Raw genomic sequence first — 24,584 nt, 5'->3', positions numbered from 1 at the left:
TGGTGCTCTATCCACTGAGCCAAACTGGCTAGGGCTCATAATTTTTTTTTTTTTTTTAAGAGCTAACTTGTTTCAACAGGATCCAAGAACACAAGGTTCACACAGTGCGTGAGTGGAACTCCAATTGTATTCCAGGGGGCAGGTGTGCAGCCGGAGGCGGGCGTTTCCCCGCGTCCGTGTGCCTCAGTTTGGCCAAGGAGGCAGCCGTGGGAGTGGGGAGGAGGCTGCCAAGAAGAACCCTTCAAAGGAGCTGTCAGCTGGGAGATGAGCCCCTCTTCTTCCCCGCTTCCTTTTTCCTGCTGCCTGGAACGTGACATACGATTTCTGGAGCTCTGGCAGCTGTCTTGGACCCTGAGGTGACCTTGCAAGGGAAAGCCAGAGTAGGATGGCAGACAGACAGACGGTAGGACCTACCTTTCCACTCCACTGTTACTCCCGGTCTTTATTATCAATCATTAAGATTAGGTTCAGTTTTAAGAAATAAAAAACAAAAAATATATATACCGTATTTTCCGGCGTATAAGACGACTTTTTAACCCAGGAAGATCTTATACGCCCAGTCGTCTTATACGCCGGAAAATACGGTACTATCATCTCTCATCCATCAGTATAGCAAAAAAAAACCCAAAAAACAATTACCGTATTTTCTGGCGTATAAGATTTTCCTGGGTTAAAAAGTCATCTTATACGCTGGAAAATACGGGTATTTTTAAAGTCACAGTTTAAACCTGATAGAAATTATTTTCCTCTCTCACAGAAAGTAAGCCTAGAGGTAAGCAGCCCATGGCTAATACAGTGGATCCACAGAGTCAGAGAGTATTAGATATCGATGGCTGTGTAATTACACCCCAGATTTAGAAGCATAAAACCACAATCGATTACCTATTTCAGTTTTTGAGGGTCGGAAACCTGGGACTCATGGGCCTGGGCTGCGGTCATTCCCAGCTTGACTGAGTCTGGAGAAGCCCCGGGTTTCTGGCTTCAGTTCCCAGCCACGCGGGTCTCTCCAGAGGGCAGCTCAGGGCAGTGAGGAGGAGCAAGAGCGAGCGCACACTCAGGTGGAAGCTGGTCTTCCCTCAGTCTCAGCAGCGAACACCCCCCAGGCCTCTTTTATCCTTCCTGTCCTTGTGCTCCAGGCCTGGCGGCTCTGCCTGTCCCCCCCCCCCACCCCCACCCCCGCTCCACCATCCTGACCTGTGACTTGTCTCATATTCCCTCTCCACCCAGCCTTTTTTTTTTTTTCTTAAAACCTCAGCTGACCCAAAGAACATGTTCAATGATTTAAAATTTATTTTATTTTATTTTTTTCTTTATTGATTAAGGTATTAAATATGTATCCTTATCCCCCCATTGCCTCCCCCACCCTCCCACTCATGCCCTCACCCCCCTGGTGTCTGTGTCCATTGGTTAGGCTTATATGCATGCATACAAGTCCTTTGGTTGATCTCTCCCCCCCTCACCCTTACCCTCCCCTACCTTCCCTCTGAGGTTTGACGGTCTGATCGATGCTTCTCTGTCTCTGGATCTGTTTTTGTTCATCAATTTATGTTATTCATTATATTCCACAAATGAGTGAGATCATGTGATATTTATCGTTCTCTGACTGGCTTATTTCACTTAGCATAATGCTCTCCAGTTCCATCCATGCTGTTGCAAATGGTAAGAATTCCTTATTTTTTACTGCATCGTAGTATTCCATTGTGTAGATGTACCACAGTTTTTAATCCACTCATCTGCTGATGGGCACTTAGGCTGTTTCCATATCTTAGCTATTGTTAATTGTGCTGCTATGAACATAGGGGTGCATATATCCTTTCTTTTTTAAAAAAAATATATTTTATTGATTCATATATCCTTTCTGATTGGTGTTTCTAGTTTCTTGGGATATACTCCTAGAAGTGGGATTACTGGGTCAAATGGCAATTCCACTTTTAATTTTTTGAGGAAACTCCATACTGTTCTCCACAGTGGCTGCACCAGTCTGCATTCCCACCAACAGTGCACGAAGGTTCCTTTTTCTCCGCATCCTCGCCAGCACTTGTTGTTTGTTGATTTGTTGAAGACAGCCATTCTGACAGGTGTGAGATGGTACTACATTGTCGTTTTGATTTGCATCTCTCGGATGTTTAGTGACTTTGAGCATGTTTTCATATGTCTCTTGGCCTTCCTTATGCCCTCTTTCGAAAAGTATCTACTTAGGTCCATTGCCATTTTTTGACTGGGTTGTTTATCTTCCTTTTGTTAAGTTGTATGAGTTCCCTGTAAATGTTGGAGATGAAACCCTTATCGGTGATAACATTGGCAAATATGTTCTCCCATGCAGTGGGCTTTCTTGTTGTTTTGTTGATGGTTTCTTTTGCTGTGCAGAAGCTTTTTATTTTGATGCAGTCCTAATTGTTTATTTTCTCTTTAGTTTCCATTGCCCTAGGAGCAGTATCAGTGAATATGTCTGAGATTTTGCTTCCTGTGGATTCCTCTAGTATTTTTATGGTTTCCTGTCCTATGTTTAAGTCCTTTATCCATTTTGAGTTTATTTTTTGTGTATGGTGTAAGTTGGTGGTATAGTTTCATTTTTTTTTTTCATGTATCTGTCCAATTTTCCCAACACCATTTATTGAAGAGACTATCTTGACTCCATTGTATGCTCTTGCCTCCTTTGTCAAATATTAATTGAGCATAGTGGTTTAGGTCAATTTCTGGGTTCTCTATTCTATTCCATTGATCAATATGTCTGTTCTTGTGCCAGTACCAGCCAGTTTTGAGAACGGTGGCTTTGTAATACAGCTTGATATCTGGTATTGAGATCCTCCTACTTTGTTCAATTTTTTAAATTTATTTTTTAATTAAAAAAACATTTTTCTTGATTTTTTTAGAGTGAGAAGAAGGGAGAGGGAGAGAGAGATAGAAACATCAATGAGAGAGAAACATAGATCAGCTGCCTCCTGCATGCCCCCCACTGGGGATGGAGCCTGAAACCCGGGCCTGTGTTCTGAATCGAACTGGTGACCTCCTGGTGCCCACGACAGTGCTCCACCAATGGAGCCACACCGACTGGGCATCGCTGATTTTTTAAAAATATTTTTATTGATTTTTAGAGAGAGAGGTAGGGTGAGGGAGAAAGAGAGAGAAACATTGACATGGGAATGAAACATCCATCAGTTGCCTCCTGCACACTCCCTACTGGGGATGGAGCCAGCAACCTGGGCAGGTGCCCTGACCAGGAATTGAACCGGCAACCTTTCGGTGCACAGTACGACGTCCAACCAACTGAGCCACACCGGCCAGGGCTTCATTGATTATTTGAGAAAGATGGGAAGGAAGAGAGGGGAAGAGAGAGAGAGAGAGAAAGACAGAAACAGAGGATCTAGATTGCCTCCTGCACTTGCTCTGACCAGGACCAGGGATTGGACCCAAAACCTAGGTATGTGCCCCGACTGGGAATCAAACCTGGGACCTTTCGGTGTACTGGAAGACACTCCAACCAACTGAGCCACACGGGCCAGGGGCACCCAGCCCTCTGCTTCTGGAGAACACTTCAGGGCCCTGCCCACGTCTCTTTCTTTTTATCCCCGCCTGTGCTTCTGATGTCTGATTTGGCCCAAGCCACCATTCAACTCCTCTTCCATCACCACCGCCAGGCCAGCCAGAACCCAGAGACCCACCCCTGTTCCGCAGTCCCCTCAGGTCCGTTCCCACCTCTCTGCACACCGCTGGCCAGTCCCCTACCTGGGGTGCCCGCCTCTCTCCTCCCTTTATCCAGTTCCTCCCCAGCCAGCCAGGCCCTGACGGAGCCCTCTCCTCAGGAAGCCCCTCTGTGGCCTGCGGTGCTTTCCTGACCTTTAGTCCTCCCTGTCCGGCAGGTGGGCGGGGAGATGGGATGTAGCAGGTGAGCTGCCTCCCCCTCCCCTGGCTTCAGACAGTGGCTGGCACAGTGGTGGGAGGGAAGCACCTGGGAGGCGGCCTCTCTTTGCTGGACGCCCTTTCCATTGCGGGGAGGGGTCTTGCCCTTCAGCGATCCTGTTGAGGAGGAGGTCTCCATCCCTTCCCTCTGGTCCCCACCACTAGGCCGGGGCCTGGCTCCAGCTGGGCTTTGCCGCCTTCCAGGTGAGGCAGAGAGGGAGGGAGGTTGGACGGATGCCCGGTGGCCAGGGCAGCCTTCTGGGGTGGCCCTGTTCTGGCCGGATGGCTCCTAAGGCCGGGTCTCCGGAGTCCCTTGGCTCCTCTCCTTTTTCCCAATCTCATCTACAGCCTCCCCATTCTGGGGCCCCACCCTGACCTTCCAACAAGCAGGCCTCTGCTGGCTTAGGCCGCGCCTCAGCCTCCGACCACCAGGAGCCTGGGGGAGGGGCAGCAGCTGGGAGGCCCCGGCTCCACCGGAGATGGGCGAGGAGGGCCCAGGCCAGGGCACCAGGCGGCCGGGGCCTCCGGGCTCAGGGCTTGAGAGGCCTTGACGGTTTTTCCTGGCAACTGCCGGGCACCGCGGGCAGAACCGAAGGGCCCGGCGTGGGCGCCTCCGGGGGCCTCCGGGCTCCACTGCCCACCAGCTCGGCGGGCGTGGGAACCTGAGGGCCATCCCGGACTCCGGGCCGCAGCGCGGGGCCCTGGCGCCCTCTGGTGCTCGAGGCAGGGACCGGCCCGGCCGCGCCCCTCCGCCGGCCCCGCTGCAGGAGGAGCCCGGGCACGCGCAGGGGCCACTTCCATCCCTGCGGGCACAACCGTGAGTCCCGGGGCCGGGGCGCCCTCGAGTGACCCCAGGGGACCGGGCAGCCGCCTCGGCCTGGGCCCTGCGGGTCCCCATCCGCCCACAGCACGAGGTGGCCGCTCGCAGGGAGGCCTGGGCGCGCCTCCCGCCTCCCAAACCTGCCCCGGGCTCCCACCCCAGAACATTCTCTGGGTGTGAGGTTCTGGGTCCTGCTCCAAACCCACAATAAAAGTCGCTCTTGTGATTTATTTGCTTCTAAAAATGCCAGCTCTACCTGGAGGGTTCCAGGCTGCACTGCCCGTAGGTGGCCGCGGCCACGTGGGGCTACTGAGCACTTGAAGAGGAACCCAAGTGTTCCTCTTACTTAACTTAAATTTAAAAGCAAGCGTTGCAAAGTTTTCTGTGACACAGCTTTGTTTTGGGTAGGACTGCATGTCATTTTGAATGTTGACAATGTAGCGTCCAAGTTGAGACGTGCTGTGAACGTACACACCGGATTTACATTCTTAGTGCACAAATAAGAATGTAAAATACCTCATTCATTTTAAAATTTTTAAAAAAAATTTTAGGGCTTTATTTAATTATTATTATTTTTAAACTAGAGGCCCAGTGCACAAATTTGTGCATGGGTGGGGTCCCTCTGGGTGGCCTGCAGGGATCAGGTGGAAACTCGCAGTCCAACACTGCCTGCAGCTCCTACCTGCGGCTCCCCCTCATCCCCGCCCCACTAGTCTCTATCCGGAGAGGCTTGTGCTGCCACAGCAGTGTTCGCCAGCCATGAGCCATGCGTCTGGTGCCCTCCCAAGGGGAATGGCCTGAGGGATCCAGCTGAAACCAGCTCTCCGACATCCCCTGAGGGGCCCCTGATTGTGAGAAGGTGCAGGCCAGGCTGAGGGACCCCACCAGTGTATGGTCTGGCCCATCTCGCTCAGTCCTGATGGGCCAGACCCAGTAGCAAGCTAACCTACTGGTTGTAGCTGCTGCCCCCTGGTGGTCAGTGCACGTTATAGAGACTAGTCGACTAGTTGACTGTCTGCCCTCTGGTGGTCAGTACATGTCATAGCGAGCAGTTGAGCGGCCTTAGTATTCATTGGCATACTACGCTTTGATTTTTCGGTTGTTCTGACGTTCGGTCTATTTACATATTACCCTTTTATTATCTATATACATAAAAGCCCAGCGACTGTTACAGCGTAATGACCAGAACAACTGGTCGCTATTATATATGCACTGACCACCAGGGGGCAAACGCTCAACACAGGAGCTTCCCCCTGCTGGTCAGTGCGCTCCCACAGCGGGAGTGCCGCTCAGCCAGAAGCTGGGCTCACGGCTGGCAAGTGCAGCAGCAGTGGCAGGAGTTTCTTCTGTCTCCATGGCAGCGCTAAGGAACAGTGAGCCAAGTGGTAAGGGGCGAGCAGACGGGTAGTAAGGAGTGAGCAGGCGGGTGGTTAGTAGTGAGAGGTCCCGGATTTAAGAGAGGGATGTCTGACTGCCGGCAGACGTCCCCCGAGGAGTCCTGGATTGCGAGAGGGCATAGGCCAGGCTGAGGGACACCCCTCTCCCCATTCACAAATTTTGTGCATTTGGCCTCTAGTCTACAATAATAAAAGCGTAATATGCTAATTAGACCGGACAACCAAACCACCTTCCGGACGTCATTCTGAACATTCTTCCGGACAAAGCCGTGGTGGCGGGGGCAGAGGCAGAGACAGTTAGGGGCAATCAGGCAGGCAGGTGGAGTGGTTAGGGGCGATCAGGCAGGCAGGCAGGCGAGCAGTTAGGAGCCAGAGGTCCCTGACTGTGATCAGGCCTAAACCAGCAGTCGGACATTCCCCAAGATGTCCTGGATTGCAAGAGGGTGCAGGCTGGGCTGAGGGACCTCCCCCCAAGCACAAATTTCGTGCACTGGGCCTCTGGTATAGGATAATTCTTTATTGTTTTAAGTCTTCCCCCATTGACCCCCTCCAGCCTGCCCCGCCTCCAGCCCCAGGCCCTCACCGCCCCTTTTTCTGTGGTCATGGGCCATGCATATATACATACAAGGTCTTTGATTGATTACTTCCCCCCATCCACACTCCCCCACCCCCTTCCCTCTGAGATTCTGCACTCTGTTCCATGCTTTGGGTCTCTGGATTTACTCTGTTCATCAGTTTATTTTGTTAATTAGATCCACATATGAGTGCAATCATGTGATACTCTTCTTTCTCTGAGTGACTTATTTCACTTAGCATGATACTCTCCAGGTCGCTCCATACTGTCTCAAAGGGTAAGAGATCCTTCTTCTTTATTGCTGCATAGCATTCCATGGTATAAATGTACCACAGCTTTTTTTATCCATTCATCTATTGACGGGCACTTGGGCTGTTTCCAGATCTTAGCTATTGTAAATTGTGCTGCTGTGAACATAGGGGTGCATACATTCTTTCTGATTGGTGTTTTAGGTTTCTTAGGATATATTCCTAGAAGTGGGATAACCGGTCAAATGGCAGTTCCATATTTAATTTTTTTGAGGAAACGCCATACTGTGTTTCATAATGGCTGCACCAGCCTGCATTCCCACCAGCAGTGCACTAGGGTTCCCTTTTCTCTGCATCCTCGCCAGCACTTGTCATTTATTGATTTGTTGATGGTAGCCATTCTGACAGGTGTGAGGTGATACCTCATTGTCATTTTAATTTGCATCTCTCTGATGATCAGTGACTGTGCATTTTTTCATTTGTCTCTTGGCCATCTGTATGTCCACTTTGGAGAAGTGTCTATTTAGGTCCTTTGCCCACCTCGTTCCTTTTTAAATAGTAATCACACACTGGAATATTTTGGATATATTGAATAAAACATTATTTTTACATTAAAAATATATGTTTTTATTGATTTCAGAGAGAGGAAGGGAGAGGGAGAGAAACATCAATCGGCTACCTCCCGCACGCCCCCTACTGGGGATGAAGCCCGCAACCCGGGCATGTGCCCTGGCCTGGAATCTAACCAGCGGCCTCCTGGTGCATGGGATGATGCTCAACCACTGACCCACACCAGCCTGGCTACCTTTTTTTTTTTTTTTTTTAATGTGGCTACTAGAAAGTTTTAAATTACTTTTGTAGATGGCATTCTATTTCTATATTTCTGCTCTAGGGAGTGGGCTGGGCTAAATCTGATTTTTATTTTCTGGCTCTACTGCAGGCCCCAGAGGTTGGGGACGCTACCACCAGTGGGAATGGGGATCTGTGTGGGGAAAGGCCCTGCCCCTCAGGGACCAAGCACATGCCACCCCGGGGCAGGGGGGAGCCAAGCTCACAGGATCAACCTGGGAGCGTCGGTGGGAGTCCCAGGTGGCAGGCTCACTTAGGCACGCGGCCCACGGCCCCCATGGGTGTTAGGTGGGCACCGGCCTTGGCACAGCATGGCTCGTGCAAAGAACACTCATCTTTGTCCTGAAGCCCTGGGTTCCGCCACTGACTGTGCCACTCACTGTGCCCAAGTCTCTTGGCACCTCACAAGCAGTTAATGTGAAATGGGGCCACGTTCGGGTCTACTCCCCCAAGGCTCCCAGGGCCCGTGTGAGAACCACAGGGGGAGCCCGCGTTGGCCACTGCGGACGGCTCTCCGGAGGAGGGCATTACAGAAGACGTGCACATGTTTCTGGGATGCTGACTTGCTACCAGCACATTAACTCGTTTGAACTCTGCTGAAGTGCAACTTTGAAAAGCTCTGTTCCACTCTCTTCAACGCGCACCAGTGGCCAGGAGCAGGCACCTGGCTCGCTGTTCATAGAACCGGACGGAACAAAATCTGGGCTGGAGCTTTCAAAGGGAGCTGCTTGCTCTGCACGGGCGGACGTGCGGACGCAGCCGGCAGGAGCCATGGGAAGGGCAGCTGAGGCAGACCTGAAGGCCTAACCCCACAGCTGTCCAGCAGCCCCTCTCCAGGGCAACTGGCAACGACCAGGCAGCCAGAAGGCTGAGTTTTGCTCTTAGGAAGCCCAAGTCTGTTCCTGCCACCTCAACCACTTGACACCAGTCCTACGAGCCAAGTTTGAGTCCCAAAGAGCTCTGAGGAACCCAGGTCCACAGAAGTGATCCTTCTTCAAAACTAAACATCTTTCACCATGGGCGCATGTGCACACACACACACACGCACACGCACACGCACACACACACGCACACAGCAAGAGGGGAAACGCTCCCGTCTTTTACCTTCTAACATTAAACCCCATCAGGGCAAGTCTTCAGTTCCAAGAAGTTCTGTGTGCACAAACCCCACGAGAGGCACTGGGTCGGCTCAAGACAGATTATTCTAGGCTCATCCTGGAATCTGAGTCCCTAAGAAGCCTGCGAGCTTTTCTCATCAGCAGGGTTGCTCATGTCAGGTGCTCCAGGGCCTCTGCAGGGCCCAGGGTTGTGAGAGCCAAACCCTCCTCGCCCTGGTTCTAGGTGGGGCGCGGGAAGTACCAGGTCCGCGTCACAGAAACGCATCCCCGGGCGAGAGAGCAGCCTTCAGAGGTGGCAGAATTTAAACTGGGTGAAGTTCTTTAATTCCCGGGACCATATGCCGCAGAACCCCAGGTGCCCCTTCTCGAGGAAGGGGCAAGGCTCAGGCAGGCAGCAGGGCTGAGGCTGAGGTAGTGATTACGGGTGGGTGAGGAGACGAGGTGCCAGCCCTGCCTCCCACCCCCCCCCCCCCCCCCCCCGCAATGCACTGGGACTCCTCATAGAGCAGTTTTTAAAGGAGCTGCCGTGTGTGACCCACAGATCTAATTCTCCCCTCAGCTGGAAAACAGGCGCTCTAAACTCCCAAAGCTCTCTGCGTTCCAAAACTCAACCTCTGCTCTTGAAACCTTGGTGTTTCTCGGGTTGACACAATTCCTCTCTTTGAATACTGTATCCTGTGATGTTTCAGAGCCTAGGTGGAGTTGAGTCAGTGTCAAAACCTACTAGTTTAGGGAACTTTAGGCTGTACAGCTAGTTAGTGCAAGAGATGGGGCTAGAATCCACACTGCTGGGTCAGTCCTTGGGCCCATTCCACCCTTGGCTGAGGGGTCAGAGACCACCTGCAAAGAGCCTATGCAATGTTTTGCTTCTGAGCACTGGAGGCAGCCAGGGTAGCTTGAGGTTTACTTGCCACAGGAGAGCTTGAGGTGTCATTCGCACGGGACATTGCCCCGATGGCTTTACCTCTCTCCCCCAGGTAGATACAAAGCTGGGTTTACTGCAGAATACATGATGCAACAAGAAAAAAGTGTGGGGGGAATGAACAAGGAGAAGAAAACAGTGGGGAGTCGGGGGAATGAGAACACGTGACCAAAGGAACCCTTTGTCTTAAGGGTCTGCTGACAAAAATCCAACAAAGATTCTCCAATAAACTAGGCAATACCTCCATCTGGTGGCCACCGAGGGCTATGCCTCAGAAATGGAAATGCAGCGAGAATCCAGTGGTTAACTTGTGATGAATACCCAGTCTCTCCGCGCTGGTCGAGGCTGGCACCTGGCACAGGGGGGAACCTGAGGAAGACTGGCCCCAGCAGGAAGCTGCACTGCCTGTGGACTCCAGCATTAGTTGCCGGGGCCTAGGTTTGGGCTAACATGGGAGCCATGGCTGCTGATCCACTTGGGGTCACTGGGTCCTTCAGGCTACAGGACTCGATAGAAGAAAGGGCTCTTTAGGGCTCTGGTGAAGCCTCCCGGCCAGCCCTGTGCATAGCCAGCAGGCACCTGCTGCTCCAGGGACAGGCCTCGGTGGGCAAGGTCTCTTGGTTACTCCTGCCTAGAAGTGACACTCCCGTCCCAAGCTAATCCAGTCTGCCTTGTAAGAGCTTCTCAGTCAGGAAAAGGAAAAGAAAGAAGGCCAGCTGCTGTGCAGAGGGGCCAGATGAACAGGGAGGACATTAATAAAAACAGGCTGAGTTATCATGGGGGCCAATCTCATTCATCAAGGTCCAGCCATTTGCCAAGGTATATACACATTTTATTTTAAAAAAAGTTTACAGTTTTCATTGTACACAACTATAAGAGGTTATAGTCAGAGGAGGCATTTGTCTTGTTGACAGAAGTGCCCACTAGATCATCACAATGCAAGGGAAAAGATGGAAGGGAGGAGATGGGGCGAGGAAAAAAATAAGTGGTAAAGAGCTCAGATTTCAACTAAGGGCTGGCGAGTCCCTTTTATCTCTTCAAGTATCACACAATATGTACCAAATACAATCAGTAAATAATGGCCATTCCTTCCCAAGGCCACAGCCAAGACCAGTATTTGCTGAATTAAGAGTCCTGGCCCTTCCTTCCTCAGGTGAGTGGAAAACCTTCACACCTGAGAGCCGTTAGCTCCCCCTTCCCTCCACTCCAGCCAGTCCCTAATGGAATCGCCAAGGTGTCCGTGGCCAGAGGAAATATGGACGTGGATTCAGAAGTCCGAAGAAAACCGGGTGTTTATGCCCAGTCAGAAATGCTTTGATTTCATGTGAACCCAGTTAGGAAGCTGGTGAAATAAAACTTACTTTTGTTAATGGCTTTCACTTTTCTAAACGAGTTCCTACAACACAGAAGGGTCACATGCCACAGAATCAAACACTAGTTCCCCGAAGCTTGACCCGCGGAAGCTAGTGGAAGATGTGTCTTTCATGATTCGCAGCCATCCCAATAGGAGGCGTCATACAAAGCAAGTGTCATAGGCCAAGGCCAGGTAGGGCTTCAGGGAGACGCTTGGGAGGGAAAAATTCCTTTGAGGGGAGACACCCTCCAAGAGCTTAGATCAGCCAGTTGGCAATTAGAACAGCTTTTGAAGTGGAAGAGGAATATTAGGTACATGGCAACTTCTGGTAATTCTCTCACTAGTATAAAATGCTGGTTGAAACTGCACAGTCAAGTCAAGGAGGGCAATGAGACTGAAGACTAAAAGAGCAAAAATGCCATCGTCTAGGTTGGCTACCAATAAACGCACCCCACAAGGCTGGGGCTGGGGCTGGGGCTGCGGAGAGCAGTGGATCCACTGCCGCAGCCATCTTGCTTGTTGGTGTTTGGCAAGAGCTTGAGCTCGGTCATTTGAACAGGGGCAAAGAAGGGCCGGCGCTGGTAAACCACAGGTAGAGTTTTAAAAATGACGAGTATTAAGGAAGGGAAACTGCCAGAAGCAATCCTGACTTACCACCACCACTTTTAAAAGCAGTAACATCCGGCCCTTCTGAGGGGCTCCAGCTGCGTCTGAGCGTTGTGATGGGACAAGTTGGAAAAGTGCTTGGTGCTGAAACACCCCCCACTCAGCCTTCCTCTACCATCTATTACTGGGGGCCCCGAGTCCTCAGATCCATGCCAGCCTCTTCCAGCCCCCTCTGCACTGTAGGTATGGTTTCCTCCTCCCACCTCTTCCAGGTACCGGGAAGGGACAAAAAGTTAGCATTAAGAAGGGATTCTGTTCAACTTACCCAAAGTCCCCTTCGAAGTGGAGAGGTAAAGACCCACACAGAGTGAAAAACATGCATGGGACCAAGGTTAGTGCTCCGATGAGACAGACTTGCACAGAATGAGTGATTTGAGTAGCAATTCTGGAAGCTTCCAGTACTAATAGAGAAGCCCTAATTACACTTTCATCACACAGACTTGGAGACCACACACACACACACACACACACACACACACACACACGCACAGCAGCCACACTCAGGTCTGTTTCTTAACGCCTGCACCCCCCTCCCCGTCTTCACTTGGGACTCTGCACTACCAGATTTCTAGTGCCGAGCTCTCATCACAGGCAAGCGGGTGTCTTTTCGTTAGAAAAACAAGGATTCAGTTGAGGAGCAGAGCTGTGGCACATACCTTTCCTAAACTTGGTTCTGCTAGTTTTGGGGGACAAGATTTAAAACAATTATTTTTTTCAAGGTAATTAGAACACTATTGTTTATACAATATTGAAAAAATACAATTTTTTATTGTTTGAACTCAAATCACCACCCAGCACTTTAAGCCTACCCTAAGTCGCACCTACAATGCCGGTTATAGCACAAGCAAACTGCTAATTCAGCAGGTAAGCAAGTTAGACAGAGCCAGCAGACCCTCCCTCCCCCAGAGCAATGAGAAGACAACGTGCTAGATAAGAGTGAAGTACACCGTTACATGTTAAATAGTTAACACTACCCTTCCAACAAGCCACAAATGCTAGATCGGCAACTCAGTACGGTTAACTAACCACAGCCCTACATAACTGCACTTTTAATTTTTGTAAAGAAAACCTTTTGCTTCATGCCCGTAATTAACATAAAATAAGTAAATTCTTTGTCTTTTTTTATTTAGGAAAATAATCATGCTAAAAGCAAGTTGTACTTTATATAGATTTTCAAAGAAAAGATTGATTGTGCTTTTTGACTAAAAAAGATAGGGTATCTTCCAACTTATTGACTCAAATCTTGTGGAATATAGCACTTCTAAACTAAAAACACACATCAGAAAGAAAAATTAAATTATCCCGGTGGGACATTCAAAAACTGTCTTTAGAAGGTTTTAGGATTGGCTAATTCTGTTCTTGTCCTACTGGTTGCGACACAAAACGAGTACAGAGGTGCTGTCTAGAGTTCTCCAAATTCAGCAGGCAACACTCAGATCTGAAAGAAACTGCCGGCAACCTGGACATATGGTTAGCTGAGTACACATTTCATTAGCAGGCGTTGTCAACTGTCTGATTTCCTCTGACCATACACAGGAGAGAAGACTTTCTTCCTTCTACCCTGTTTTACTACTGCATCACATTTCTGATTCTTTTCCTCTATTCAGTCACACCCTGAAAAAAGCTGTGTTTTCCCCATGTACAGTCACTTTGGGTACAAGATACTTTATTTGTTCCAATTATTACTCATTTGAAATTTAGAATATGTGTTGGGTCTAAACTACCCAATTCCCACTCCCACAAGCAGATGATGACCAGGCTGCTGCCAAGAGCAGCAGTAGCAGGAAAACCAAAACCAAAACCAAAACGTGGAGGAGAGAACCCAGGAGTCACAGCCACCAGAAGGGTCTTCTTCCTGAGTCTAATGGTCCACTGAGCGGCTATCCAAGGAGGAGGCCATCTCTTGGCAGGTGAAGATTAAATTTGTAACCTGTCTAAGCACAATTCACACACACACCAAAAACCCAAACCCAAACCCCCAAATCAAAAAGAACCCACAACCACCCTCAAATTTAAAGCTCTCAGCCAGGGTAGCATCTCAAAGTGGCCAATCGGATGAGGATGTGACTGCACATGCTGGAGAGGAAGCATCTTCCCAGCCACTTTTCTCTTCCTGGCCTGTCCTCTCAAAAAAGGTCTGGATTACAAGCTCTACCATAGAAAGAATCAAGTTCAGAAAACACTTCCCACAGGTTCTCCAAAGGAATCCACTCCAAAGGAATGGCTGCAGGGCCAAGTAGCCAGAAAGGCAGGAATCTACATATAAAAATGTACTTAAAATCTGAGTCAAAAACTGTTTTAACTTTCAACACTCCAATTAGCTCCCCGTTTACACTGTTACTCCACAGAAATGAGGCCACCTAGGTCGAATCACAGGAGGGAGCAGCTCCATGACGTGCTGGCTCTACACGCTCCCACAGCAGGCCTTTGCCTCCCAATTTCCTCTTTTCCGTTTTGAAAAAGCACTATTCTATCTTCACATCCAAGAGCTGGTTGGTTTGGTTTGTTTCTTTGGAACCATCAATAAAAGAAGCAACTTTTTCCTGTTATTTTTACTTGTCTACCTATCAGAGCGGCTATTTCTTTTGACAGTTAGTAGCACACAGGCTGACTTGGCCAAATGGACTTATGAATGCATGCATCCAGACCGCATATTGCTACCAAAATGGAATGTGGGAATATGCTATGCACCTCAGGTTGAGAAATGACCAAGAAATCAAGATCTAAAGGGTGATATATAATATATATATATCAATGCTATTATTCATAAAAACCTTGTTTAGTAATAAAAAAAATTGCTTTGTTTAAATATGAATATTATAGTCTGCTTCTCATGGTTAGGAAATAATAGTCTTTCTGAAAAGCAGGTGCTTTTTCTACTACAACTCCATATCCTGGGCCTCATCTTCTGAAAAGTCAGACATAGAACTCTCCGACGAGCTGTCACCGGTGCCTTCCTCCTGCTCCTTCAGTGCCTCCTCCGTTGCATATTTCTGGATGTACTCTGCACAGGGACAGGGATAAAGAAAACACAAGGGCAGTGAGCAGGCAGGCATGTGCTTCATGACCCCAATGTTGTAAGTCCCAGGGAAGTCCCAGCTCTCCCAACTTGGGTGGGTGGGAGGTAACAAAGATAACATTTGTGGTCACAAAAACCAAGGGAAGACTTTGGAGTTTATGAATTTCACCCCATTAGGAGGAGAGGCAAAGCAGGACGGGGACTTGTAGGGGAATAAATACGCTGTCTCACCATCTAGAACTCCCTGGGCCATCGCTTCCCAGATGTAAGAACTCCTATCAGGTGGGTGAACACCCTCAGATGGATGCACACAAGGCAGCCAACCAACCTTGGGCCTTGGCTGCAAGGCACAGGAGGGTCAGCAGAAATCCAGGACGATGCCCAGCGTGAAACGGCCTCCAGCCCTCTAACCGCCAGTACGGCTGCCCTCCTCCAAACTTGATGGTTTGGGAAAATGTGTTCTCTGCACTTCCTTGTAACTTTCTATATTAATAAAACTATTCACCTCCCAGATAGCACTGGATTCCATAGTAATTTATAAGGAAATCCCCCATCATTTTTAGATTTGCAGTTATATAATTATAGTCAGCCAAATCTATTATTTTAGGAATCGACTTGAGTTTAAACAGATCCTGCCTGTGAGGTTTCTGCAGCTGGTAAAGCAGTCTCTCAATCTGCTCAGGAACGAGCTGCTGTCTGAGGCAGCTACCTGGAGTGACTTTACCATGTATTATTCACCTGAAGATTTATGCTGCTGTACCCTAGGTTGAAAAAACATTTAAGAACTGCTGAATAAGCAATTAATCTTGTTCCTAAGATCTTTAAGTGCACACTGTTCTCAAGTAAATAGCCTATACACAATATGAAGAGACAAGACATTTAGATTTCTATTCAGAATGCCAGCAGGGAAACACACACATCCTCATATCCTTACGCTTTGTGTTTCTTCCCATGGGATTACTTAGGGGCTAAATAAGAGGAAGATGAGAAAAACAGCCAAATGGGACTGCCAAATCTGAATAACTTAGTGCAGGAACCTAGATAAGGATTTTTAATTTTTTATTTAAATGATGAGTGAGAATCATTGATAGGCTGCCTCCTGCATTCCTCCCCTACCCCCCTCACTGGGAATCGAGCTCGCAACCTGGGCACGTGCCCTGACCAGGAATCGAATGGTGACCTCATGGTTCATAGATAGATGCTCAACCAATGAGCCATGCCAGCCAGGCTAGATAAGAATTTTTTAAAAATATTTTTTAAAGGGTTGTTTAAAAAGAGAAAAAGAAGAGTATGTGACAGAGACCATAGTGGCCAAATCGGGCATTTACAAAAAAAGTTTACAGATTTCTGACTTAAGAGTCCTACAAATTCATTGTGACAAAGTTTTATGCTGAGATAATGAGTTGCGGGGGTGGGGGGGGGGGGAAAGCCCCTAACTAGGCAGAAACTGACATTAGCTTACCTTTTAGAGTGAGAGAAATGTTTATTAAAGCCCTAGAAATTTTATTTTTACTCTCTAATGGGCTGGCTACTTTGTAGAAATAAGCTGCTGCACTTTGACACTGTAATTTGATACTATCAGCCTTCTTAATTAAGTATATTCAAGGAAACACATACGTATTAAGTGCTTACTAGGACAAGGCCTTTCAGGAGAGAGAAAATGAAGAGCAAGGTCATTAATGAGGAGAAACCATGAGGAGAAAAGGCAGTGAGTTGCTGAGTGCATCAGAGGGAAGGAGCGTGTCTGCACTGACCCTTGAAGGGCTTGGCTTCTCCACTGCAGCACAGGAGCCACCACTCCAGGGGAAAGCCGGTGCCTGGCCAAAAGCACAGAGGGAGAAGGAAGTGGCTGGGATGCTAAAATACAACCTTAAGGGAGCTACATTTGTTTTCTTTAAACATTTTTGAAGCAAATAAGGCAAAATGTACAGGTTCATCTAGAGTTGGGTGGTGGGTACAGAGTTATCATCTGTTTCTCTGTAGTGCTGAAACTTTCCCTGACTAAATAAGGAAGAGGATATAGTTGGGTACCTAAAACTCAGCCAATTTTACTGTCATATATTGATGCATTTAGAGGAATAAAAGCAAAGGTGTAGATCGCACACAGTGGCAGAGCGCCTGGAATGCAAGCCGAGATGCCACTCCGTGAAGGCTGAGCAGGGAAATGACAGTGCCAATGATGCCCTGCTCTACAGACACTCCAATATTCACAGGTAAAACAGCATTAACTCAATATGAATGCTGATAATGCGCATGGTATAAAGGGTGCAAGGGTGCATTACACTGACCTCTGTGTGATGTTAGGTGTGAATATGTCCCACGAGCAACTTAGGAGAGAAGTCACACCTAGACACATTTTTGTTTTATTTTTAAAAAATCTTTTAATTGAAAGTACTAGAGGCCTGGTGCACGACATTTGTGCACTCAGGGGGTGTTGAGGGGGGTCCCTCAGCCTGGACGGGGAGCAGGCCTAAGCCGTCAGTCGGACATCCTTAGTGCTGCCACCTTGGGCCACTGCTGCTGTGCTCGCCAGCCAATAGCCCGGTTGTGGCTAAGCTGCGCTCCCCGCCCCCCCCCATGGGAGTGCACTGACCACCAGGGGGCAGCTCCTGTGTTGAGCATCTGCCCCCTGGTAGTCAGTATGCATCATAGCGACCGGTCATTCCGCTGTTCAGTCGATTTGCATATTATCCTTTTATTATATAGGATTACATATGTCCACCCTCCTACCCTCCCCCCCCCCCCGCCCCGGTTAGACACATTTTTGGAAATTATCTACCTGAAGGGGATTTATTTATTTAAAAAATATGTGTGTGTGTGTGTGTGTGTGTGTGTATATATATAAATAAAAATATATTTTTATTGATTTCAGAGAGGAAAGGAGAGGGGGAGAGAGAGAAACATAAATGATAAGAGAGAATCACTGACTGGCTGCCTCCTGCATGGCCCCTACTGCGGATCAAGCTCACAACTTGGGCATGTGCCCTGAGAGGACATGGAACTGTGACCTCCTGGTTCATAGGATGACACTCAACCAATGAGCCACACCAGCTGGGCTGGAGAGGATTGTTTACAGTTGTGAGGGTTGAATAGGCTTCCCAAGGAGTGGGTGAGGCGGGAGAGGGGGTGAAGGACAGAATTTTAAAAAGAATGACCATGTTTGGGAATGGAATGAGAAATGTTTTCAGAAAGGTAAGAGGTAAAATACCAAAGCTGCAGAGAGGTCCATGAAAACAGGTCTTGAGAAGGGTCCAAAAGATTAGGAAGAAATGATATCACAGATTCAGCATAGGAGGGAAAATAAAACTAGACCTCAGAAATCTGCGGCAAGGAAACAAGAAGTTTGAAAATGAAAGAAATTAAATAGCAAGACTCCTAAAGGAATCCACAGGAACAGATAAAGGCTTCTGAAATTAGAGTGCTTCTGATAGTCTAGGGCAGTGGTCGGCAAACTCATTAGTCAACAGAGCCAAATATCAACAGTACAACGATTGAAATTTCTTTTGAGAGCCAAATTTTTTAAACTTAAACTTCTTCTAATGCCACTTCTTCAAAATAGACTCGCCCAGGCCGTGGTATTTTGTGGACGAGCCACACTCAAGGGGCCAAAGAGCCGCATGTGGCTCGCAAGCCGCAGTTTGCCGACCACGGGTCTAGGGGAAGAGGAGGAACCAGGAAAAAGGGGATACATGGGAGAACAAGATCACAGGTTGGTGGGGATAGTCTGAGAAATAAGATGGGACATCTCTTTTTCCTATTGGAGGGAACAAAGGTACAGTAGGAAGTTGAGGTGAGCTCAGGTCTGACAGCCATGATTTTCTCAGATTACTAAGGAAGATAAAATGATAGCCAGCATTAACATTTCAGAAAGCTAGAGTTCCCTAAGCTAGAGCTAGCCATTCTAAGATAAAAAGGTTCCTTTTGCAATTGGTACTATAGCAGATATGTACTAAAACAGTAGTGTTTAATTGCTGCAGCACACTAACACAGAACTATAGACACATGTTCTGCACCAAGGTATCTGTGGGTTGTAGACACTGTTAAGTGATTCCTTTGTCAAATTTTTAATAGTCTCATAATAGAATTTTATCTGATTGAAACTGCCTTTTTCTTGATACACGTTTGTTTGGCTATGTAGATATTCTGCCGCATAAATTAGATAACTTGCAAAGCACCTGAGAGCTAAGTAAATTAGAGGAGATTTATTTCTATTTTATCTCAATAAAAGTACTGAACAATACCTTGTAGAGACCAGAGAAGTGAGAAAACAAAGAGAAGGAAACCGACCATGTAGCCCCAAATGCTCCTGTCTCAGACCTGCACAGAGTGAAGACCTATGTATTCAAATTCTCATGAATTATTTCTACTACCATCTCTTACAAATGCACCTCAGAGGGCACTGCTTTGCCGAAGATAATGTTCTGAACTGCTAGGCAGATGGGCAAGTTGTGCTAAATATTGGGTATATACCAATGCTTTCCATTTGTTAAGGCAAACAGGTCTATGGATTCTTTTCTTTTTTGGTAGAACTTTATGTATCTAGACTTTTCAATATGAAAGTTCTCAAGCATACACAAATAAAGAGGACAACATGATGAAAACAACTAAACCTGTGTGATGCTTTAAACATTCTTTTGCAACCCTAATTTCATTTTTATGACATTCATGTCCCATTAGCATGTAAACAGTTTAAGATGGGAAAATGGGATTCTAAATCCTAAAGAATTAGGAAGCTAGTGCTGCCATTACTAACATATTTCTAACTTAACAGTACATTTCAGCCAAAACTGGTTTGGCTCAGTGGATAGAGTGTCAGCCTGCAGACTGAAAGGTCCCAGGTTCGATTCCGGTCAAGGGCATGTACCTTGGTTGCGGGCACATCCCCAGTAGGGGTTGTGCAAGAGGCAGCTGATTGGTGTTTCTCTCTCATCAATGTTTCTAACTCTCTATCCCTCTCTCTTCCTCTCTGTAAAAAATCAATAAAATATATTAAAAAAAAAACCACACACACAGTACATTTCAGAAAAATCTCATAGATCAGGCGCAAGGTATGTGCAGTAGGAGAGAAATATGCCTACATGAAAACTTCCCAAAGTAAAACAGTATTGGACCAAGAAAAGAAGCCAGCTGAGTATATTCTTTTGATTGTTAATTCTCACCATAGGGTATTTTTCCCCCACTGATTTTGAGAGAGAATGGAAAGGGGGGTAGGGGAGAGATAACAAGAGAGAAACATCAATTTGAGAGAGACATATCAAGTGGCTGCTTTCTGCACATGCCCCAACCAGGCCCAGATCAAACCTGCAACCCAGGTATGTGCCCTTGACCAGAAATTGAACCTGTGACCCTTCAGTGCATGGGACAATGCTCTAACCACTGAGCACAGTGACCAGGGCCTAACTGGGTATTTTTAATTCAATAGGTAACTATAATTCTTTAAAAGTCTAATGATGGATTTGGCAATTATCTTTCCAACTCCCAAAGGTAACTGTTTTATTGAAAGGCCAGGATGATTAATTGTCTATTAAACACATGTGAGATTATACCTTTCAATAATTATTCTCAAGTCCAATTTTCTAACTTTACAAGATAAGAGGAAGCAAATGAAGGCAAAAATTCTTTTGGACAGGTGTCCACATGGCTTTCTGGCAGGGTTACACCTTCTACCACCCAACAGTTAAGCCTCCCACTTTCTCATCTTCCATCTTTCTTTTTGCTCTTTCTCTCCTTCCCTTCTCCCACGTTGGTACTGCAGCTTCCAAAGGTTGTCTCTGACCCTCAGAACTACAGAGGCTAGTGAGCTCTGCTCCAGCCAGCAGCTATGTCTTTTCATCAGGCCTGAGAAAAGTTATTAGTAACTAAGAAGGGCGATCACTGATCAAAGCTCAATAGACTTACGTTCTTCTCTAGGTTAAACGATTTGCCTTCTTACCTTTAATTTTCTGCTTGTATTCTTCTGGTCGGTGGAGGTACATGGCTGCAGCATCACCATTGAGAGGATCTATGGGATTGGGATAGGCCAACAACTGGGGCAGGAAGGACTCAAATATATTGGTAAGATCTGAAAAAACCAACAGAAATACATCATGCACGGAACAAACAAGTTCACCTAAAATTCACTTGAATTCAGTAGTCAAAACTGCTTACCTTCCTAGATATTTAACCACATGGACATGTGCTCCATTATCTGTGCTGTACATTGTATATTCCTTTCAATACCAATTAAAAAACTTAAAATTAATTTTAATTTGAAGAACTAAATACCTGATATTCACTTTGAAAGGCAATTTTTCCCAATTCTAATTCACCCCATTTTCTAAATGAGAATTCAGAAATACTACCTACATTGTTTATTAATTAAAACCTGTGCCCCAATACTCTACTTTCCTACAAAGTGAATAGTTGATCTCTTAACATAGCCTTTTTCTATAGCTTTGAAAATCACCACTCTGAAAAGTATTCAAGCACCAGATCTTAAAAGAACTGAACACAATTTTATAGGTCTTGACATTTAATCCAATTCTCATAACTTCTAATGAAAGTAAATATAACCAGTTATTCAATTATTTTGGGTAATGAGGGTAAGAACTTATATGGACAACTTAAAATCACAAATAAGACAGATAAGTACTAATTTACTACATTTATCAATAATCATTTAAGAAATATTTACTAACTCCTTCTGGCCAGATTCATCACAAGGTACTGGGTATATACACTTGACATCTACACACTCAGTTAACAAAAACCCTGCAGTAACATCGTGTTTCATCAAGTGGACCAGAAAGCCTGCAAAATTAACTACATGACCCCATTAACTTCAAAGATGATGTGACTTCCATCTTATTTGCTCCCCAGTTAGCAGACAGTGAACTGTGGAACCTCAGTGCATCCATTCCTCTGCCCTACTCTAGTTACTCTATCTGCTAAAGGAAATATTTCTGTTTCTGGAGAGAATGCTAATGTAGCATAAAACAACTTTTTAATTTATTCAGCTCTCTAAAGATATTATTTTCTTTTTTTTTAGTATTATAAATGGATGTTTTATCAAGCCACATCACTTTAGATTAGTGGTTCTCAGAGCAGGGGGTGGGGTGGTTTTGCTCCCCAGAGATGTCTGGCAATGTCTGGAGAAATTTTTGGCTGTCACAACTGGGTGTGGGAGGGGGCAGTGGTGCTATTTGTATCTAGTGCACAGAGGCCATGGATGCTGAAAAACATCCTGTAATGCACAGGACGGCCCTTCAAAACAAATCATTAGTGCTGAGGTTGAGAAACCTGTTATAGATAAAAGGATGGGCAAACTTTTTGTAAAGGGAGAGTGAACACTATGGGCTTGTGGGCCACATTTGGTCTGACATAACTACTCAACACAGCTCTGCTGTTGTAGCACAAAAGCAGCCATAGGTAAACAAACAGGTGTAGCTGTGTTCCAATAAAACTTTACTAGAAAAACAGGCAGTCAATATTTGCCGACTTCTGCTCTAGAAAACCCTACAAATAGGTGGCTCTTCCTTGTCACTGTAAGATTAAGGAACTGAGCAGTCCGAGAATAAACTAAGGCTACATTATTCAACAGAACTTTCTGCAATGATGACAATGTTCTGTATCTGCACTGTCCAGTATGGTAGTCACTAGCCACACGTGGCTACTGAACACATGAAATAGGCTGGTGTGACTGTGAGGAACTGACCTTCATTTTACTTAATTCTCATTAATTTAAATAACTACAAGTGGCCAGTCCCATATTGGACAGCTCAGGTCTAGCACAGTCCTGGTCTCATGCAGAGATACTGACACACAGCAGGTTTAACTTTAACCCCAAGTTATAGGCTTGGTATTATTACATGGACTGGGGCTATTTCATTTTCATAAAGCTAAATTTCCAAAGAACCACATTACAGTAAGATTCCATGTACCAGGAAACAAATACAGAGACTCCTAATCAAAACAGAAAAAAAATCTAAGATAACCCCAACCATCTGCAGGATTTTCACTGCCATTTTACTTATATATATATTTTTAAAGGGCGATATACTGTATACAAAAAACCAATAATTATCCATGATTAAAAACACACATTAAAAACTGTTTGTCAAGGCTAAGGGACAGAGAAAAATGCTTATGCTGTAATGCTGGGTGGTGAAAATCCATAAAATGGTATGTCCTCTAGAATTACAACTATGTGCAATATGCATTGTATACACAGAATATTTAAAAAGTTGGGTCAAAGCAAAAGGCTTGTAATTTCTACTTTCCACACTTCAAATGACACTTTAAACTTTTTAACCTTTAAAAATAGCACTTTCCTATAAATATGTTCTTTTTACTTTTATATGTTTGACACATTTAATAAAACATGACAAGTCTGAAAATTTTTCTTTTCCTCTCTTTATCCTTGGGTGGGTTATTAATATAGTGGTAGAAAATGCTGAAAGGTAAGCAAATTAAGAAGGAAAAACAAGGAGTGTGGCAGTTCTACAAATTAAACATGATCCCAGAGCAGGGAAGAATAAGAGTTACAATAACATTAATAGTTGTAACAGTAACGACAGCAGCAACAGTTTATACTTAGCACTTACTAGAAGCCAGGCACTCACCAATAGTTTACATAGACACTTACTTTCACTGCAGGCAATGAGGTAGGTATCATTACTATCCCCATTTTGTATATGGGGAAACTGAGGCAGAAAGAGGTTAACTAACTTGCCCAAGGGACTGGTTTTCAAACCTGGGCCTATCTAAAATGCTGCCACTGTTACCAGATAAAATGAATACTGACTGTCTTAACTTCATGATGGCATAAGCTCTCCATGTCTGCATCAAAAACATATACCCTCAGAGATGGCCACCCTCTCCTCAAAGCTTTTCTTTTTCACAAGTTCAAGGCCAGCAAGATGATCTCTAAGTGTTGAGGCGTTTCTGTGGCTGAGCTGCCTATATTTCACAGAGGCAGTGTGCTTGTTTTCAAAAGCACAACCACAGGAAGTAGCCCAGGCTGTTCGCAGATACCCACACACAGTGAACTGGGGGCTTCTCATGTCCTCACTACACACCTGCACAGAAAGATTAGCAGCTGAGTGTTCCTATCATACAAAATTAAACAAATAAAAGAATGCTCAATAATTGGTTCTTCCTTCGTGTGTCTACTTCCTGCATTAACATACTTTTTACCCATTTCACAGATGTGTTGAGTCATATCTGTACCACAGAAGAGCAGAAAAGGGAATGGCACTCTCCCTCCATGGAGCATGTCTGTGCCGTTCCCTCCCTCTCATCTTCCCCCAAAGGCACGTATCCCCTAAACTCTAAGGGACTCCATGAGACTTGCAACCAGGGGAGCAATGGGCAGCAGCAGCTTATCCCAGCTAATCCCCTAAACCTGTCTCCAAGGCCCCCCTATTCTCTGACTTCCCAGTGAGCCCAGCCAGACTCTCCTGTTGCTTCTTCTATGCCCTTCCGTGTTTCACACTCTTAAGTATATTTTTGCTGTGGTCAATAAATTCTTGCTTGCTTTTCTACACAGTCTCTTGATTGAAATCTTTCCCTACAGAGGACAGGAACTGAGGTCTTGTCATCATCTCCCCGGTAACATCTTTTTGGCACAGATTACACAAACACTTGCCTGCCCCTGGATTCCCAGGCATATCCTATCCCAACCAGGTCTGTGGAGATATTTAACACCCGGCATACTCCTTATATTAAAAAATATATATA

The 24,584-nt window shown here is 46.2% G+C and overlaps 1 protein-coding gene across 6 annotated transcripts in view; it reads right to left on the bottom strand.

Annotated features, from left to right (window-relative positions):
• Positions 1–12,596: 12,596 nt before the first annotated feature.
• Positions 12,597–24,584, bottom strand: part of UBE2H (ubiquitin conjugating enzyme E2 H) — a 108,344-nt gene continuing 96,356 nt past the window's right edge. For all 6 annotated transcript variants that reach the window (XM_008154019.3, XM_008154020.3, XM_028129024.2 and 3 more), the window contains 2 exons: positions 20,800–20,928; positions 12,597–14,852 (listed from right to left, as the gene is read on the bottom strand). In XM_008154019.3, the coding sequence (XP_008152241.1) occupies positions 14,728–14,852; positions 20,800–20,928 (254 nt within the window). In that variant the 3' untranslated portion in view covers positions 12,597–14,727. The remainder of the gene's footprint in view (positions 14,853–20,799; positions 20,929–24,584) is intronic.

This window comes from Eptesicus fuscus, chromosome 14, assembly GCF_027574615.1.
Source record: "Eptesicus fuscus isolate TK198812 chromosome 14, DD_ASM_mEF_20220401, whole genome shotgun sequence".
In the NCBI taxonomy this organism is placed as follows: Eukaryota; Metazoa; Chordata; class Mammalia; order Chiroptera; family Vespertilionidae; genus Eptesicus; species Eptesicus fuscus.
Note: the sequence above shows the minus strand (reverse complement) of the source record. Positions and strands in the feature narration are given on the sequence as shown.